At 38.2% G+C, this 18,967-nt stretch overlaps 1 protein-coding gene and 1 long non-coding RNA gene across 12 annotated transcripts in view; one reads left to right on the forward strand and one right to left on the reverse strand.

Moving 5' to 3' along the window:
• Positions 1–18,967, forward strand: part of LOC127065150 (forkhead box protein P2-like) — a 268,844-nt gene that overhangs the window by 120,167 nt on the left and 129,710 nt on the right. For 10 of the 11 annotated variants that reach the window (XM_050997110.1, XM_050997118.1, XM_050997121.1 and 7 more), the window contains one exon: positions 13,766–13,873. The exons of the other annotated variant lie outside the window; for it this stretch is intronic. In XM_050997110.1, coding sequence (XP_050853067.1) covers positions 13,766–13,873 — 108 coding nt within the window. The remainder of the gene's footprint in view (positions 1–13,765; positions 13,874–18,967) is intronic. 11 annotated transcript variants of the gene reach the window in all.
• LOC127065191 (uncharacterized) overlaps positions 3,687–18,967 on the reverse strand; it is a 39,545-nt gene continuing 24,264 nt past the window's right edge. The window contains exon 2 of the long non-coding RNA XR_007781967.1: positions 3,687–3,880. This is a non-coding gene — a long non-coding RNA (uncharacterized LOC127065191). The remainder of the gene's footprint in view (positions 3,881–18,967) is intronic.

Genomic DNA, 18,967 nt, shown 5'->3' on the forward strand with positions numbered 1-18,967 from the left:
TCCAGCATAAAGTAGGTTATTAACGTGTATCACTCACGGCACGATAGGGTTTTTATATCCACGAGTTAGTATTCAGGAACGCGTATACCCACTTATTTCGAGATCAGGAACACCCCTTCGCCTCTTTTTTCGAGAGCCAAGAGAGACGACTTTAGGAAGGCCCGTCGAGTACTCTCTTCCTCAACACCGACAACACCCCGTATATTTCATTCTTTAAACAACAAAAAAATGCTAATGCCCTGCCCGGGCCCGTTATCGACTTGGCTCTGTATATGAAATAATAAATAATCGGGTAAGCCCCGGCGGCCATTATTTTTACGTCGACTTTACTCTCCGAGATACACACATTTTTGGGAGCGCTACTCGGGGGTTGCGTCTACCACCTTTCTACTTCGTCTCAGCCTCTCTCTCTCTCTTACTCCCACTATCTCTCTCTCTCTCTCTCTCTCTCTCTCTCTCTCTCTCTCTCTCTCTCTGTCTCTCTCTCTCCCGCATTTCGTTATTATATACGTCGAGTACGTGACGTCGTCGAGAACGTCGCTTAAGCGAAAGACTTTCTCGTCGTTCTTCCCCGTTACGATCGTTCGATTTGACAATTTCCTTTTTTATTTTTTTTTCCTTTTTCTTCTTTTTCTTTTTTTCTTCTTTTTATTTCTTTTCTTTAAACATGATTTAAGTTAAAGCTCAGCTTACGCGTAAGGATTATTATATACATGTGTATGTACGTTTGCATACGTATATGTTATGCTTTTCGTTTTTTACGTGGCTACACCATAGAAGAATATTCTTATATCTAACGAATTTCCAAAGGCCGAAGAAGGTCCGAAAAGAGGAACGTCGCTCGTGCGAATGCGTCCTATCGATCGGAATCCCAGAAAACTCAATCGTTTACCTTTGAATTCTCTCGCAGAATATAAAGTTCATAAGGCGGGCTTATGTATCTTCCTCGCTCCTTTCCGAGAGTTCTGTCAATTTTTAAGGTGTGTATTTTTTTTCTCCTTCTTCCTTTTTTTTTCTTCTTTTTTCTTTTCTCTTCTTTCTCTCTCTCTCTTTTTTCTTTCACTATCTTCTCGAGAAGAGATAAATTATTTGATCGAAATCGACGATGACGTATTGTTCTTTTCGCGAGAATGCGTCCGTAGATAATTTATTTATAGATATGTACAGGATGGGCCAAAAGTTTCTAGGCTATTTGAAAAATTCATCGCTCTACTTCGAGACTTTTTAGGCTAATTACTTGTTCTTTTTTCCCCTTCGCTTCTCTTTTTCTTTTTCTTTTTTTTTGAGATCATACAACCCAGTCTAGCTTGTAGTTAAAAAAGAAAAGAAAAAAAGAAACGAAAGAGAAAGAGAGAGAGAGAGAAAGAATCACCTAGAAACTTTTGGCTCGCTCCATTGTATTTCAAAAATATAAATGAATAGCAAGCTCCTTGGTTCTTTACTATAGAATATTTAATATATCAGCGATGCAAAATTCTTTTTTCTTTCTTTTTTCTTTTTTCTTTTTTCTTTTTTTTTAATTTTTAATACCACCGTGTAAAAAAATGAAAAAAGGAAAGGGAAAAAGAAAGAAAAATGTTAGAGGAAGGAAAAATGAAGAAAGAAACGTTGAAAGTTTTTAGAAAATCTCGATAGATTTTCTTCGACTACAGTTTTCTACAAACTACAGTGATTCGTAAGACAAAATGGAGAACGGTGAACAAATAACGCCCTTTTTAAAGTTTCCTCGTTGTGCGCGCGCGCGCGCGCGCGTACGACTCGCGCTAGTTCTCGCAGTTAGAAATTGTTCTAGCGTGAGGTAACTCGGCCCTTCCGGGCTTACAGTACGAAGAGATCGAGGGAATCGGCCGTGCGAAAGAATCAGGCAAATCACAGGGAGACCCTTTTCAACCGTAGCTATGCTCGATCAAACAGAAATTCTCCTAAATAAAGCGAGGGTACCGGACTATAAACGTGACGCTGATCGATATTCCCAGCACATTTTTCGTCTCGCTACGAGGAGACGCGAGATCTCCAACTAGACGAGAGCGTGCCGTTGAAACTTTTCTTATCACGGTTGTCCTTGAGATCGATGACTTTTACGAGATCATATAAATGGGATGGTATATGGAAAACAAAAAAAAAAAGAAAGAAAGAAAGAAGAAAAAATAGTGGATCAGTCGTCGTTCGTAACTTTTACGTTTTGTACGAACGAAACGAGTTTCGTTTCTATTTTAAAGATATTTTTAAAAACATTCATCAAAATTGTACGAAAATTGTAAAGAAAAAAAAAAAGAAGGAAAGAAAAAAGAAAAATAGAGGAAAAAGAAAGAGACGTAACTGTAGAATATAAAATATTACGGTCAAGTGAAAACTAACAAGAACGGCATAGGCGTCTTGGCTTTCGCGTTACGCGTGCATACGAACAAATGGTAGAACAAAAAGGAGAAAATAAACGTGGATGCAGGAAGAAGAAGAAAAGGAAAAAAGAAGGAAAGAAAAAAAGAGGAGAGAAAAAAGAAAAAGGAGAAGGAGAAAAAGAAGAAGGGGATGAATAGGAGACTAGGAAGAAAGTGGGAGAATAGCACGCGGGTGGCGAAACGCGGGCCGAATAAAAATGGGGTGTTTATAAGCGAATATCCAATGTATCATGCTGTATTTACATATAGCACGCGTTTACCAGTCCCCGTAGTGTATATCTACGAGAGAGAGATAGAGAAAGAAAGATAGAGAGAAAGAGAGACAGAGATAGATAGAGAGAGAGAGAGAGAGTCGACCTTTTACACCGAGTTCCCTCGACTCTTCGAATACGAGGCCAAGACAACACACAGGCAGGCCAATGCATACACAGATAGTCGGCATAATAAAAATTAAATATGACGCTGGAGAGAGGCAAAACGAGTATGGTCTTCGTATAAATAACAATTTTTATTCCTTTCTTTTTTCTTCTCTTTTTTTCTTTTTTCTCCTCTCTCCTTTTCTTTTTTCATTATTTCATTTTTTTTCTTCTTTTTTCTTTATTTTTTCTTCCCATTCAATTTTTCTCGTTTCTACGGAGATGAAGAGAGAGAGAGAGAGAGAGAGAGAGAGAGAGGGGAGAGAGTGCGAATATTCGATCCGTTGATCCAGAAAAACTCTTCGTCGTGTATACGTTTTATTCGGTTTTCGATTTTTCAACGAAAACGAATCGAAATTATACAAGTTATACAAGTCCATCGTATATGAATACCATACTGGATGGATTCGAGACTGCAATTTAATTCTAGCCGGGGAACGCTTAAACGCCCTTGTCAAGGATTAAATCAAGATTAACTGTGAGATTAACGGACTCTACCGAGGGTTATTCTCTTCCTTCTGTCGTCGTCGTCGTCGTCGTCGTCGTCGTCGTCGTCGTCGTCGTCGTCGTCGTCGTCGTCGTCGTCGTCGTCCGCTTTGACCTAGCCGAAATTTCAGTTCCGCTTACCTCCCTTAATTCTTAACCAGATTACGTTTCTTCCTCGCCCTTCTTTCTCTCTCTCTCTCTCTCTCTCTCTTTCTTTATACCGTACATATATACTCGTACCTAACTCATACAGTTATAATTTTATCTGTATTTGATTCGCATTATAACATATTTTAGCAAGAATCGATCGTCGACAACGACAAAGAAATATCTCTTTCGTTCTGTCTCTATCTCTCTTTCTTCTTAACCTTCATCTACTTCTGACTACTTTGTAATTTGTTATTTATATTTCTCGTTCGTTATCGGTGTTACCAAGACGAAAACAGTGACGTTTCTTCGAAGAATCCGTCCCTCGACGAAACAGGACCCGTTACGTTAGCCTAGCCGTCTCTTGCTTCCCGTAGACGTCCTTGAGAGATGCTGTTGCCCTCCTCGAAGCCTGTTTCAGGTTCACAGTTTCTAAGAATGAGTTGACGAATGAAACGATTATTATGTGTATATATATATATATATATATATATATATATATACATATATGCGTGTGTGTGTGTGTATGTGTATGATTCCCCCCACTAACCCTTACATCATTTTTATACAGGCTTCATTTAGCAGGATTTCTTTCTTTGTCTCTAGATTCGTATCGATCGAATAATGCTTTGATCTTACACGAGAATTTTCATATTATATAGAAAATATCTCATAAACAATACATATTTGTGCGTCAAAACATATGTTTAAGATCTCTTATTTCTTTCTCTATATATCTCTCTCTCTCTCTCTCTCTCTCTTTCTTACTTTATACGTACGTACGTAAAATATGATGACTATACTGCTTTGGAAATTCGACACCCACGCTCATAGGGCACACGTGTTAATGTTATTTACGCGCTGATGTTATTTATGCGCGTCGTGGCTTGTTTGAACAAGTGTCCCGTTGACGATGACGACAACGCCCGTCGAAATTGGGTAAAGAAAAAAAGTGTTTGTCAGCAAACGAACTCGTTGCCAACGATTACGGACAATTTCGTGCCGCCTTTGACGGAGACAAGGAAAAAAGAATTATTGGTCATCCTTTTTTTCTGCTTTTCTTTTTTTATTTTTCCTTTTTCTTTTTTCTTTCTTCATCTTTTTTTCGGAACGTTTCCTGCCGTCCTTGATAATTTTAAACGCCAGACAATTGGACTCTTCCTTGGAACTATTAATTTTTCGTTAAATTTACGAGACTCGGGATGGAATGCATACGATTAATTAGTACTTCATTTTCTGACGGATATGCGATCAAAGAAAGAAAATATGCAATTAAATTTTAAAGTCGTTTGTTGATAAAAGATATTGTGCATTAGAAATAATTATTCTGAATACGCTATCGTATACACGTGTGTGTATATATAAAAAATAAATATTTAACATAGGAATATTTTATTATGAAACACATGTTTACACAATACGTAAGTATATAATCCAGTAAAAATGAACATATGTAAAAGCAACATCATACATATATCATGTTTCATAACACTATATTCGTCTTGTGTCAATTAAGCCGTTAAGTAACGAAATCAACGTAGAGCCACGTATAAACGCAGGTTCGTCGAAACTGTTATTTATCTTTTATCTAAAAGATCTCGACTAGAGAAAGAGAGAGAAAGAAAGAGAGAGAGAAAAAAACCTGTTGTTCGTCGTTAATCACAGTAAATGTTTTTCCACTACCCTTCCTCGACGAGTAGTAGAGTCGCAAGAGCTCTATTGTAGTCGTTTCAAGTTTTACTCACGCGCGCGAGAAAGAGAGAGAGAGAGAGAAAGAGAGAAAGGACTTTTGCAAAACGCGCGAGGCGATTTAAATCGTCGTATTCGCTTTTTGTAGGGGGCGCGTAACACCGCGAAAGGCGGCGGGGTGGGTTGGTTTGGGGAGAGTGGAGAAAACAAGAAAAAATAAAAAGAAAACGCGCCAGTACGGTCGACGGGAGGGGTGGTGAGGGTGACGGGATAGAGTGAGAGAAAGAGAGAGAGAGTAAATCCGAGTTAAATGCATTCCCGTGCGTAGCTAAGAGCGAAGGTGCGTTTTAACTCTTTTGTTTCTTCTTTTAAGGTAAATAAAAGAAAAGAGTTCGTGAAGGGAAGAGAGAGAGAGAGAGAGAGAGAGAGAGACGAAAAGAGGTTGCAACAAGCTCGACGAGTCGCCGACTCTGTTTATTAAAGGCATTAATCTGCGAAAGTCTACCGGGTGTCCGCTTTTAACGTCCTTTCTTTTCGTCTCTGTTTCTATCCCTCTGTCTCCTTTATCTCTCTCTTTATTTCTCTTCCTTCTCATTTTCCATTTTCGTCGTCTCACTCGGTGGTAACCAGATAATGTTACTTAGAGCATTTTCGTGATATCATTTAAATTGTGTTTTGTAATTAGTCCAAGTGTAGGACCGCCGATTACGTTTCTCTTCTTTCCTACGAGGCATCTCTCTCGCTCTCTGGATATCTGTCTGTCCTTTTTTTTTCATTCTTTTGCTTTATCTCTTCTTCTCTTCTCTTTTCTTCTCTTCTACATGTTTCATCCTCCTCCTTCTTCAACGAGCTCTTTTCTCAAGAGCTCGTTCCCGCAGGATTAGTAATTGCTTTTGTCGGATTTCGCGTATTGTCACACCATATACGTAAAAGTTATACTTATCCATCTCTATATATAGTAGATGTATATAAATATAAGTAAGTAGTAGTTACGTGTCGCTATTCTTTCTTTCATAGAATAGAATTTTGCGTTTCTGACAATCTTCTATTTTCACTTTCCAATACGCGAATATTTTTAAACGATCATTTACACATGCATAATTGTACGTACAAAAAAATCTGCGATTCTAATAAAATTGGAAATTGAAGATCGATGGATATATATATATATATATATATATATATATATATATATATGGGACATTTTCAAAGCTACGAACGGAGAACCACTGTCTACTGTAATATTACATTCGTAAACTCTCAGTAAGATCAGGAAATTACTCTTACGATTTCTCGTTAAAAAAGGCAACATAGAAATCGAGCATTTTAACGCGCTCAAATGCTTAGAGATTTTTAATGCGAATCGTTGTACGAACGACGATACTTTATCGATTCAATTAAATGATCGTTGCTCAACGATACGAATGTTCGATTTAGTACTTACTTTATTCGCGATCCTAACGAGATTTAATATATGACCGACTTCACTTAAATTTCTAACTTTCTCTACGAGTCTATATATATATATATATGTATATGTATGTATGTATTATTTTTGAAAAAGATAGTATGACGATCGAAATCGATTCGATTTTCCTTTTCGAAAAATAATAAATTTTTAATCTCCCTTACGATAGAAAGGAAAATCTATTCGATTGTCGAATCTCGAGCGCACGTGTTTGAAACTTAAAGAGATACGCATAACATGTATGTACTTATATATATACATATATATACACACACACACCTATATATATATATACACATACAAACACATATATTTGCGAACGATTTCCTTTTTTACAATCCAACGTATGTATAATTTATCATTCCGTAAATCGACGCTTTCACGTCGAGGCGTGCCATTCGGATTTCGTTCCGGAATGCGTTGTATCCACACGCTCACACATATCCCCTCCTCCCTCCCACCCACCCACCCACCCACATACACACACATACACACAGAGGACAGAGTCCGTCGATTTATCGAGTCATCCAAATCGATATTTCTTCCGATAGCGAGTTAAATTTCGGCAGGTTAAAAATCAGTCGATTTATTTGCTCTCATCGGGAAGTTCCAAATTGGGAAAGTTGAAAACGAAAAAGCAAAAGAGAGAAATAAAAACAAAAAAGAATGGGGGAAGCGAAAAAAGAAGAAGAAAAGAAGAAATCTATGTACATCTTTCGTCGTCGTTTGTATCCTCGTTCGTCATTCTCCACCACCTCCACACGTGTTTTTATTATTCGAGCCGAGTCGACCAACCTCTCCCATATTTCTGCAATGCTCATCGTCCTCATCGTCGTCGTCGTCGTCGTCGTCGTCGTTGATCGTTAGCAGTGGTGGAATCTGCGTACAGCTGGAGGCTTCCTACTAATACACGGGTCAAAACAGACCGGAAAAGCACCGGTAGTAGGACGAGGAGGTGGTGGGAGGAGGTAGGAGGTTGGAGGGCTGCGTGACTTCACGCGTAGCAGAGCCTCTTTCTCCGTTTTGCTTGTTCTCTTTCTTTTCGTCTCTGTTTCACCGCGTATATCTCCATCTCTCTCTTTCTTCCTCCTCCTTCTCCTCCTCTTCCTTCGTTTTATCTCTCTCGTTCTCTATCTCTGTTTCTCCGTTTCTCTCTCTCTCTCTCTCTCTCTTTCTCTCTCTCTCCTTCCTTCTCTTTCTCTCTCTTTCTCTCTCTCTCTTTCTCTCTCTCTCTTTCTCTCTATCCCCCACGCCTCTTTCGTACACGCACGGTACACTCTCTCGCGGCCCCGGCAAAACTTAACAAAACAATTTGCTCCAAAGCAAACAACGGCATCCGGTTTACTTGTGAATAAACAACATATTTATTTTTAGAGGCCCCGAGGCCGTAACTCGTTTGCTCGACCGCTTGCTCGAAGCTACCACCTCCTCCTCATTCTCCTCCTCCTCCTCCTCCTCCTCATTCTCCTTCCCCTCCTCCTCTTTCTCCTCCTCAGTCTACCACCTATTTACCCGTTGTGCCGTACGACTTTAACTGACGAGAATAAAAATTGGCGGAGGCGAGAGATCATCTCTTTCGACGCTTCGTTTATATTTTACAAAGCCTTTTCTATCTCTTTCTCTCTCTCTCTCTCTCTCTCTCTCTCCTTCTTTTTTCTTTTTTTCTTTCTTTCTTTTTTGCTCTCTGTCTCTTTCTTTCTTTCTTTCTTTTTTATCATATTTATTTTTTCAAACCGCAGCTATAATTCCATTATCGAGACTGTCTGAAATTTATGAAAAACAAAAAGGAAAATAAAAAAGAAACGAAAGAAAAAAGAAATGAAAGATTTCGAAGGAGAACGCTATGACGATGATCGAACGAAAAAGTCAGTAACGATTACAACATCGGCTGCATCGCATGTGAACCGGCACGAGCTAAGGTAAATATTAGCGGCTGCCACGTCAAGGACTAGTTACAGACTAAGTATTTCCAAAAGAAACGTTCGCCTGCCGAGCAAGGCGTTAGAAATCTTTTCTTTTTTTTCGTTTCTTTTTTTTTTCGAAAGACTTCGAAAGTCCTATTCGAGCAGAGGAAATAAACAGGCCGAGATATACATGGTTGCAGTTCGATCGATGATTCCTCTCGGTACTACATTATTACGAAATTTCTTGAGTCCGAAGGAAGGAAGAAGGACAAAAAAAAAAAAGAAAAAGAGAGAAGAAGAAAGAATGAAAGAAAGAGTGAAAAAAAAGGAGAAAAGAAAACAAACAAACAAAAAAGAAAGAAAGAAAGAAAGAAAGAAAAGAAAAAATAAACGTTAACGAAAGAGGAAAGATGAGACTCGGCTTTACTCGGGGTAAGTTTAGCAGGAAAGTTCGAACGCCTCGAACGGTAAAATCGATCCGCCTCGGTCTCTCCTCCGTTGTACGTGTTATCAGCGTGAAAATTTGCAAGTTACATATATTTTTCGAGTGCGTCGCGCGTAAATCAAGGAGGCGAAGGAACGCGAGCGAGCCACGATTAAAGCTCGGGGGGCTCTAACAGCGACCTAATTCGAAGATAAGATAAGTCGTTAAGTGCTCGGCTGGCGGCATCGATACTACCCGGTGTTTTATTGCGCCACCCCCGAGCAACCCTTCGCCCACCACCCTAACTCCCACTACCACAACCACAACCACCACCACCACCACCATCACCACCACCACCACTACTATTGCTACTAATATCGCTGCTACTACTACTACCAACGCCACCATAGCCATCACTTCCTTCTCCCCCTACTCTTTCTCGAGATTTATTGTAAAATTCGATAGATATTGCCAATTACAACCCCCGGAGGCGCACGATCGGCACCCCTCGCTATCGACGATAGACGCCCGGCACCTCCTTCCGCTCGCTTGAAGAATTTTAAATGCGTTTTATGTACAGAGACGACGTGGTGCGTTGCATAAATCCATGTTCTCTCTCTCTCTCTCTCTCTCTCTCTCTCTTTCTTGCTCTCTCTTTTCTCTCTCTCTTTTTTTCTCTCTCTCACTCAGCCGCTCTTTCTTTCTTTCTTTATCTTTTTCGCACTTTTTCTTTCTCTCTTACCATTCCTCACCACCCCCTCAAAATATGATTACAATCACTGCCTCGTACCGAAAGGTCTCCCTCGATTCCACTAGTCCTCTCTCTCTCCTCACTCTACCTCTCGTCCCAATCAGAATACTCGCGGTGATAAAACGTTTCATTTCGTCCGGGGTGTTTCCGACGGAAAGAAGACTCGAATAATCTCGACGTGATTATTGTTCTTTTCGTTTTCGTTCGATATATATACTTACATATTATATAAATACGTATATATATACATACATACATATATATATATATACGTGTGTGTGTGTTTGTGTGTATGTGTAGGTAAGTGCATTTTCGATTAATTAATTTTCACAGCAAAAGAAAAAGAAAAAGATAGAATGATAAAAAAACACTTTACTCAAATATTTTCTAAAAGCAAGATTATTGTTATTACTATTACTATTATTATTATTATTTTTTTTTTTTCTTTAATAAGATACAAATTGCATATACCTATCTGAAATAATGATTATAGAAATTTTTATTACATCTCGTTGAAATAAAATTTAATGATATTCAAAAGGGAAACTCATTGAGTTAAAAAGAAGAAAGAAAGGAAAATAATAAAGAACGAAAGAAAAATCGTGGCCTAACTAAAGTTTGATAGGATTTTCATTAGATCGCGATAACGCGTCGGTATAAACGTACGACACGATTTCGTATGAAATTTTGTCACGTGATAGAAATGTGTGCACGCATCATTTAAATAATTAAAACGACAACAAGGGACCCCCAAGAAAAATCATTCCAACTTCCACCGACCCATCACCTTCACCCTCTTTACCTCTGCGTGTTCGCGTGCCTGCGTGCTCACTTTTCTCGTTCATTCCCTATGACTCGTGCACGTTGTTACATTCGCTTCGATGTAATTACCATGATTATTCTTCGTATTCTTCGCGCTCGCAGTACACACATTCAACGATTTGTCGCGTTAATGCGATAAACCCACGCTCGAAACGTTAGAAAGATTCTCTTCTCTTTTTCACTCTCTATATATCTCTTTACTAATGATATATAATAATACTTACATATCTCGGAAAAAAAAAAAATTTTCTCACTTGTTTCAGCTTATCATCGAAATTCGATCTACGTAATGACAGTATGAAATCATTCGTAAGAAATAATATACGTATTATATGTAAATCTCCTTTTATATACGTAACATTCGTTTTACTCGATTAAACGACACAATATTATGAACATTGTTGTTGAACATTGAAAATATTTTTATAAGGAGTAATAATGTATCAATAAATTATACACTTATGAAGTTTCCTTAAGCCAATATTGCCGATTATTATAAGAAAAATGGTATATTCGTTTTTATCAACGACATAGAAGGCGTAAGTCATGTGTAACGATCGTGTTGGCGATCGATGAAACTACTTTCTCTCTCTTTCTCTCTCTCTTTCTCTTTCTCTTTCACTTGCGCACTACTCAAAGTAACTCTCACGAGAATGCACGCAGAGAATTTGTATGGAGGTAGAAATAAACACTAGTGCTGGAAAATAATGAAGCGGATATATATATACATCCATATATATATATATATATATATAAATTCGCTTCGTGCATATATAAATAAATACAGTACGGTTTATCGAGGATATATTGTGCGCTTCATTTGCATGAGCTTGATCATGTTCTCTCTCTCTCTCTCTCTCTCTCTCTCTCTCTCTCTCTCTCTCTTTCTCTCTCTCTGTCTCTCTTTCTCAACGCGCAGCTGGACACACATGCGACAAAAGAAATGCGCAAACAAAACACGCAACGACGACGACGACGACGACGACGACGACAACGACGGCGACGACGATGACGATGACGATGCTGGCCGGCACTTCGTCCAACAAAAGTTATAGGTATTATGTACTTGAAACATAAACACGAATTAGCATCGTTGTATGTACACACAGACACATGTGTGTGTGTGTGTGTATATATATATGTTTACCGTTTCGAACGTAAAAATGAAATTTTATTTTTACAAATTCTTTGTACGAAGAAAAGAAAAAAGTATATACGTATATCGCAGGGGGGGGGGGAGGAGGAGGAGGAGAAGGGTTGTAAAAATAGAAAAAAAAGAAAATATTTTTCGGATAAATTAAATTCGACAAAAGTACAGAAATACTTAAAAAATTTCTAAATTTTAACAAATGGTATTATATAATATCCAAACAACGAGCACTCGAGAATGAATTATTGTACCTATCTCGATATGATACGAGTGATCGATCGATCCAAAAGAGAATTATATAGAAAGCCGTTCGAGTTTTATCATTTGTTCGATTATTTTAACATAGAAATTCGAAATTATTTACTTAATCAGGAAGAGGAAAGGTTATCGAGTAATTATCGAGCTCAATGAGACGAAATGCAATTCTTCGGGTACCGCAATTTGTTCACAAACAAATACGATTGTTCTCGGGTAATACGATATTGGTGCATATCCCTGTCTCCTAATTTATTTGAAAATCAAATAATCGATCGTTTACAATCGAGGCCGTTAGTCGATATCGACGATATAATATGTATGCATGTATTCCGATATTGCGGTACGAATTATTCCGTGAATTTCAAAGACACTGAACTTCACTCAACGAAAACGATGTTTGACGTTTTCATGCATGCATACATGCATATATACATACATACATACATACATACATACATACATACATACATACATACATACATATATACATACATACATAAGAACATCAAGTATCTATGCAACTGTCCACAGTGACTTTGGTAATAGAAAATAAAAATAAAATAAGAAAGATTTAATATCGATTAAAATCGAAACTTCTTTTCTTTTTCTTTTTTTTTTTGACTTTGAATATAAAGAAATAATATAATCGGTGGTTATGAAGAATGAAGGGAGGGGGATGCTCGCTAGAGAGGGTGAACTCTAGCCGGAGACGAAGCATTCTCATTATACCCTCTTGATTTATGTGCATGCCATCTTGAAAATTCTAGGTTAGAAATAAAGTTAAACGAAAAATAAGACTTGGTTCGCTTGGCCGAGGAAAGTAAGTAAAGTCGTCGTGATAGTTAGAGGAGGACGGAAAAAGAAGATAAAGAGGAAGAGGGAGGTGACGACGGAGCCTGCAAAAATATATTACAGAAATAAGCTTGCCCGTAGGAAACGCCATCGTTTCAAAAGTTTTCGACTAAAAACTTTTTCGAAGATCGATGTTACGTCGTTGTCTTTTGTTAACGAGCGACCAGTTATTACAGGCATACAGAGAGACGTACAAATGCACATACACGAAATGTTTTAATAAAATATTATTTAAAAAAGAAAACGTTGTAACGGTAGGTGCATCGTTATTATTTGTTACCACCTACCGAATCTCGAAATTTTGTTTTTATTTTTTAATTCTTTTTTTTTCCCTTGTTTCTCTTATTTTTGTATTTTTTGTATTTTGTATTTTTATTTTTATTTCTTTTTATTTTCTGTTTGAGAAACCCTATTACAATGAATTATACTCCATGTTTTCCCTGCAGTAGAAAGTTATTTTTTCATTTGGAAACATTAATAAAAAGGCAAGTACGTTGCTATCCCTGCGATGTTTGTAAATTTATCGTATGAGACCGTACGCGTCTCGTTGTTTCGTATATTCCAAGCTGATTAAGCATGGAATGCGGTGGGTCCCTTCATTTTATCGCACGAAAGAGGAATAAGCTTGCCTGGAGGGATTATTAATTTGTGCTCGGCATTTTACTTTTGAAAAAATATCGACGCATGCGGACCGAGTCAATAATAATTATATACCCAGGTGGAAATAAACTTTTCTTTTTGCCAAATAATACGAAATGTGGAAATTATTCGTTGGTTGGGATTCGGGGATGGTAGATAAATCAGTAAATAGAATACGAACGATCGGTGTAAATAATAATGTTTGTTGGAAATGACAAAAATGGCTCTAGTATCATCATAAAATCATTTCCAATTATACACGTACGTATCTTCATCGGATATTGATTATTTCAATGTAAATATATTATCAATGAAAAATAACATCGAATAAATATATATATATATATTGTTTTATCGCAGGGACATATCGGTGAGAATCCGTTCGACAACGGTTCTTGGGGAAAGGAACATTTTCAACCGTCGACGGTACCTTGGCAGCTGAATCCGCGCGGCCACTCTCGACCCAGTGTAAGTAAAACAACCCAATTCTTTCTAACAATATTATTAAACTAACGACGTTATTTATTGTATCGACACCTATATATCTCTATATATCTGTATGTGCGTAGATAACGTAAATAACAAATTTCTTTTTTCCTCTCTCCCTCTCTTTCAAAAATCAATCAATCAATCAATCAAAAATCATTCGATCAGATTTAACGTAAATGTCATAGAAAAAAAATGAAAAAATAAGAAAAATAAAAAATAGCAAAAGAAAGAAGACGTAATCTTAACGTAAGAAAATCTTAATATTCCGTGCTGGTTAAAAGTAAGAATAGAAACGAGGGATGGAAGGAGAACAGGGAAGAGAAAAAAATGGGGATGAGAAAAGTCGGAACGAAGACGGAAGAAGAAATCCGGCCACTCATTGTGTCCGCAGGTAGCAAAAATGCTGCCAGTTTTCTCGAGCACTTTTTTCCCTAAGAGTTTGGTGCTTCTCGTTGTTACATCGTAACCCTGTAACTACCCCTCTATCTTTCTTTCTCTCTCTTTCTCTTTCTCTCTCTCAGCACAGACACACACACGTACACGCACACGATCTTATACGCTCTTTTTTCCCTTTACTTTTCGCGTCAGTCCGCACTGAAATCCACCCTCTCGTTTTCTCTTTTTCTTTCTCTTTCTCTTTCTCTTTCTCTTTCTCCTTAAGCTTGCCGTCCTGTCACCCGGTATTTATAATACGCTTTGTTTTCCCTCAGCTATTTGTCTTGGCTCTCTCGGCTCCTTCGCTAACATTATTATCTCGCGTTTTATTTTTATTTAATTCTACCGGGTCTTGCCAAAATGTCTCGGCGTGCTCCTGACGCTGTCAACGTTACTCTTACATTTTCGGATCGTTACCCTTAACAACCGATGTCTCGTTTTCTTTCCTCTTTTTCTTTTTTTCTTGTTTTTTAAGAATTGATCTCTAGTGTGATACATCGATTAAACGATTCCAAAGAATACAAAAAATTTATTTGTTTAACAAATTTCTCTTTAACGACGAGACCGAACGATGTTTTATTTAAAAAAAAATATATATATACAATTTTAATTATCTCCAATAATAATTGTTCAATGTGAAATATCTTTTGATAATAGAGATTAAAATCTTAATAAAAAAAAAAAAAAGAGAGAGAAAGAAAAGACAAAAGATAAAGAAGAAAATAAGAAACAGAAGAAGAAGAAGAAGATAGTTATAAGATTGAAGTAAGTAATACTTCAGTCACAGGTACACGCTTTACAAGAGTGTAGTTAAGAGAGGTTTAACCACCATACGATACCACGCTTCGAGTCTCACTTGAACATATATCGCTGCGTGGAGATTTCTAGGATGCTGACAAATGCACACGTGTCGTAAACCTCACCCTCTCCCTTCTTGTTTTTTTTTTTTTTCTACGAAAAGAAAGGACACGCACGATCGTTAAGTGCAATGTATATGAATGTATTGTATGTATATATGTATGTACGTACGTACGAAAGTATATAGGTGAAACGGAGAGAAAGAGACAGAGAAAAAGAGAAAGAGAAAGAGAAAGAGAGAGAGAGAGAAAAAAGAGAAAAAGAGAAGGGGAAGGAATATATGAGATCATCGTTGAGTTACAAGGATGGCTGATGGAAAGGAACGCAGGCGCTGACGTCGATGAACATACGCGAGAGATCGTGCTCGTGTTCGATATGATTACGCGCGAGCCATTTTGTATGTATAAGTCTGGACGTGACTTTTTGTTTACGCTTCGTTCACGCGCCAGTTTACTTTTCCTGGCTACGTTGAGACGCCAGTCGTGACTCATGTGGATTCGCATTTTAAAGTACCCTACACGATTCGCACAAATTAAATTTCCATCAAATTTTATTCGTATTTCGTTGATCCGAATTTCGAATGTCGAGTTTCTCTTGGTATACTTATTGATAGATAAATAACGGTAATAAATTCGTATTAAAATAATTCGATATAAATGACGAATAAATATTCACATTTCTCCTTTCGCGACGTTAAATTCGAGAAGAAATTTATTTTTCTTCTTCATCTTTTTGTTTTTGTTTTATTTTTTTTTCTTACTACGATATTAGCGGAACAAGTGTTTTCAAATCAAAGCTATCGAGTAATCAGAATAAAGAAAGATTTGCAATTTGGTATTTTCGATGAATACGAAATAATTCGTAGCGATCTCTTAATTTCGAATGGCCGATGTAGTAATAATACGAACCGCGTGAAAAATCAGTGCAGGGGTGATTCTAAGCGTCCCTGTGACGGCTAGCACCACCCTCTTGGGTTTTAAGATATGCACGACGCAACGCACGCTTTCCTAGCGAGACTATTTTAATACGAATGAGAGAGAGAGAGAGAGAGAGAGAGAGAGAGAGAGAGAGAGAGAGAGAAAGAGAAAGAGAAAGATCCTCCCCCACGACGAGGCGATGGTTCGGAGCGAGAAACTCGCGGAAGATCTACTTCTTGATTACAGAACTTTTTACCTAATTACATAACATTGTTACCATTTACAAAGTCGCCAAAGGGTCTACGTCCGTCGACTACTAATCAGAAACGTTCTAAGGATTAGCATCCTCTCGAAGGCGAGAATCTCGTTCGGTTTCGATGGAATTCGTGAAATTCTTCCAACGTGTACGTGTTCCGTGAAAGAGAGTGAAGGAGAGAGAGAGAGAGCGAGAGAGAGAGAGAGAGAGAGAAGTTTTATCGTATAAGAGCTTTAGAACTCCGTAATTACAAGAAAGTAGAAAATAGCTTGGGGAACTAGATCTAGGAACATTTAACTTTCCGACTAAAAAGAAATCTTCAATGCGAACTAAATATAAGAGGTAATGCAGCGATAACAAATCTCTATAAAAGTATTAACAAAGTAATAACAAAAAAATATATGAAACGAATGTATAAAACGTTAATCAAAATCACCTCGAAACAACAACAACAACAAGAAAATATATATATCATTCGTAAAATTGTTTAGTCGGGAGAAATAGTACATCAGTTATAGTAATCAAGGGACTTAAGGTTTTTCAGCGATGCGAGTATCAGACATTAAGACGTCTGGCTCTACGACCTTCGACCTCTCCCACCGTAAACCCCTTTTGGCCTTACCCCCTTTGAAAGTAATAGTAGTAAGGGTGACTCCGGCAGTGGACGGGTGGTAGATAGGTAGGTAGGTAGATAGGTAACCCTTAGACGACGAAGGTTCACCAGTCTCGTCTCGTCTCCATTGTCCTCTAATTCTCATCCGATCCTCACATTACGTAATTTTCTCTTTATTATTTTATAATTCCTGACTGCGGTGCCTGGACTCTGCCGTAGTCTGATCCGACTGAGGCAGGTCCGCACGGTTCTCATCCCTTGCCGCGCATACTAATGCGCGCATTTATTAATTATTCCATCGCCAGTTACCACGGATTCTCGAGCTCCCACGTCGTTTCTCCGGTTACGTCGCTTACCGATAGATTAAAACCTTATCGCTAACTGAACCTCCGTAATATGTTCGAAACGAAATTTGAAAAGGGAATGAAAAGGGAGAGAGAGAGAGAGAGAGAGAGAGAGAGAAAAGAAGAAAAAAAAGAAAAGAACAGAAGGAAGAAAAAAGTGAAAAGAAAAAGAACACGACGACGACGCTCGGAGTGGATACCACTATGCTACGAAAGAAATATATTCACGAGAAAAAGAGAGAGAGAGAGAGAGAGAGAGTGAGAGAGAGAGAGAGAGAGAGATAGAAAAAGAGAGATATTGATTCGGTGCGATGCTCCGCGGATTCCGAACGGATTCTTTACATTGGACTTGAGTTCGGTGGCTCCGAGAATTAAATTCCCTTTTAACGTCGGCCAGGCGATTCCTTTTCATGGCAATCGCAAATGTTTAATTGGCTCGGCCGAGAAGCAGGTAACGGGTACGTTAATTGCAGTGGATTGCCACGGGGCCGCCTTAGCGAACGAACGAACGAACGAACGAACGAACGAATGCAAGAAGAAGATAGAAGAAAGAAGATAGAAGATAGAGAATCGAGGTGGATAAAATAGCAGGTGGAGGTGGATAGGGGTCCAACGCGACTACACGATTCTACGCCTGCTTGGAAAAGATCTCTCTTTCTCTTTCTCTTTCTCTTTCTTTATCTATCTATCTCTGTCTCTCTTTCTCTCTCTCATTCTCTCATTTTCTCTTCCTCTCTCCCGCATTGAATGCTAAACAAAAGCTAATTTATATCCGTAGGTCGAGACTTTCGAGTAGATCGGAAGATGAATGGCTGTACATCTTGCATACCAAGTGGCTCGTCAGTTCCTGAAGGACCAACGGAGTTAAAGATCCCGAGGGATGTTCCCTCCGGTATACTCTCTTTTCTATCCGTCTACCTTTTAGAATTTCACTGGCGCACGTTCTCGAGCATCCTCGAAAATCACTCGATCGGCACCTCCTTTCGAATTTATCAGAAACTCGATACTACCTTCGAACTTTTTCATTTAGTAATCGTAGGCCGATCGAAATCATAAATTATAGTCTACCACTATGTTACTTTAATGAATTTCGTATTCTTCGCGATAGATCTATTTGCCTGCTATTATTATTATTATTATTATTATTATTTTAATAATTCTCATGGAGAATATTTTTAAGTCCAAGCGTAAAATCGATTCAACGGAGGTAGTTGGAGAGAGAGAGAGAGAAAGAGAGACGAGTCTCTTTCTCTCGAGAGGCACGCAACGATCTAAAGATATTCCCTTTAGGGTCGTCACCCTTAAAATCCTGCGGTACGTTTTGCGAGAAAGGGAGAGAGAGAGAGAGAGAACGTTCTCGTTCTTCGATAATCATATATCCCCTTCAAGAAGAACCGAGTGTTCCAACGCGCAACGCCTGCAGTAATGAACGAAATTACAGCTGAAAATTAGTCGGCGCTAAATGAATTTCTCTTGCGCTTCAACGATTTCCTGATAACATCGTGGAAAGCCCGTGTAGCGTAAAGTTTCGTCTCAACGTCAAAACGCTTTTCCTAAAGTCGATTTTCACGAGTTATGAAGGATGACATACGTCGATCGTACTTAAACTATTTGATATATACGTACGTTGTACGCACATTCGTGCGAATC

The sequence above is a fragment of the Vespula vulgaris genome, chromosome 7, assembly GCF_905475345.1.
Source record: "Vespula vulgaris chromosome 7, iyVesVulg1.1, whole genome shotgun sequence".
Taxonomy (NCBI): Eukaryota; Metazoa; Arthropoda; class Insecta; order Hymenoptera; family Vespidae; genus Vespula; species Vespula vulgaris.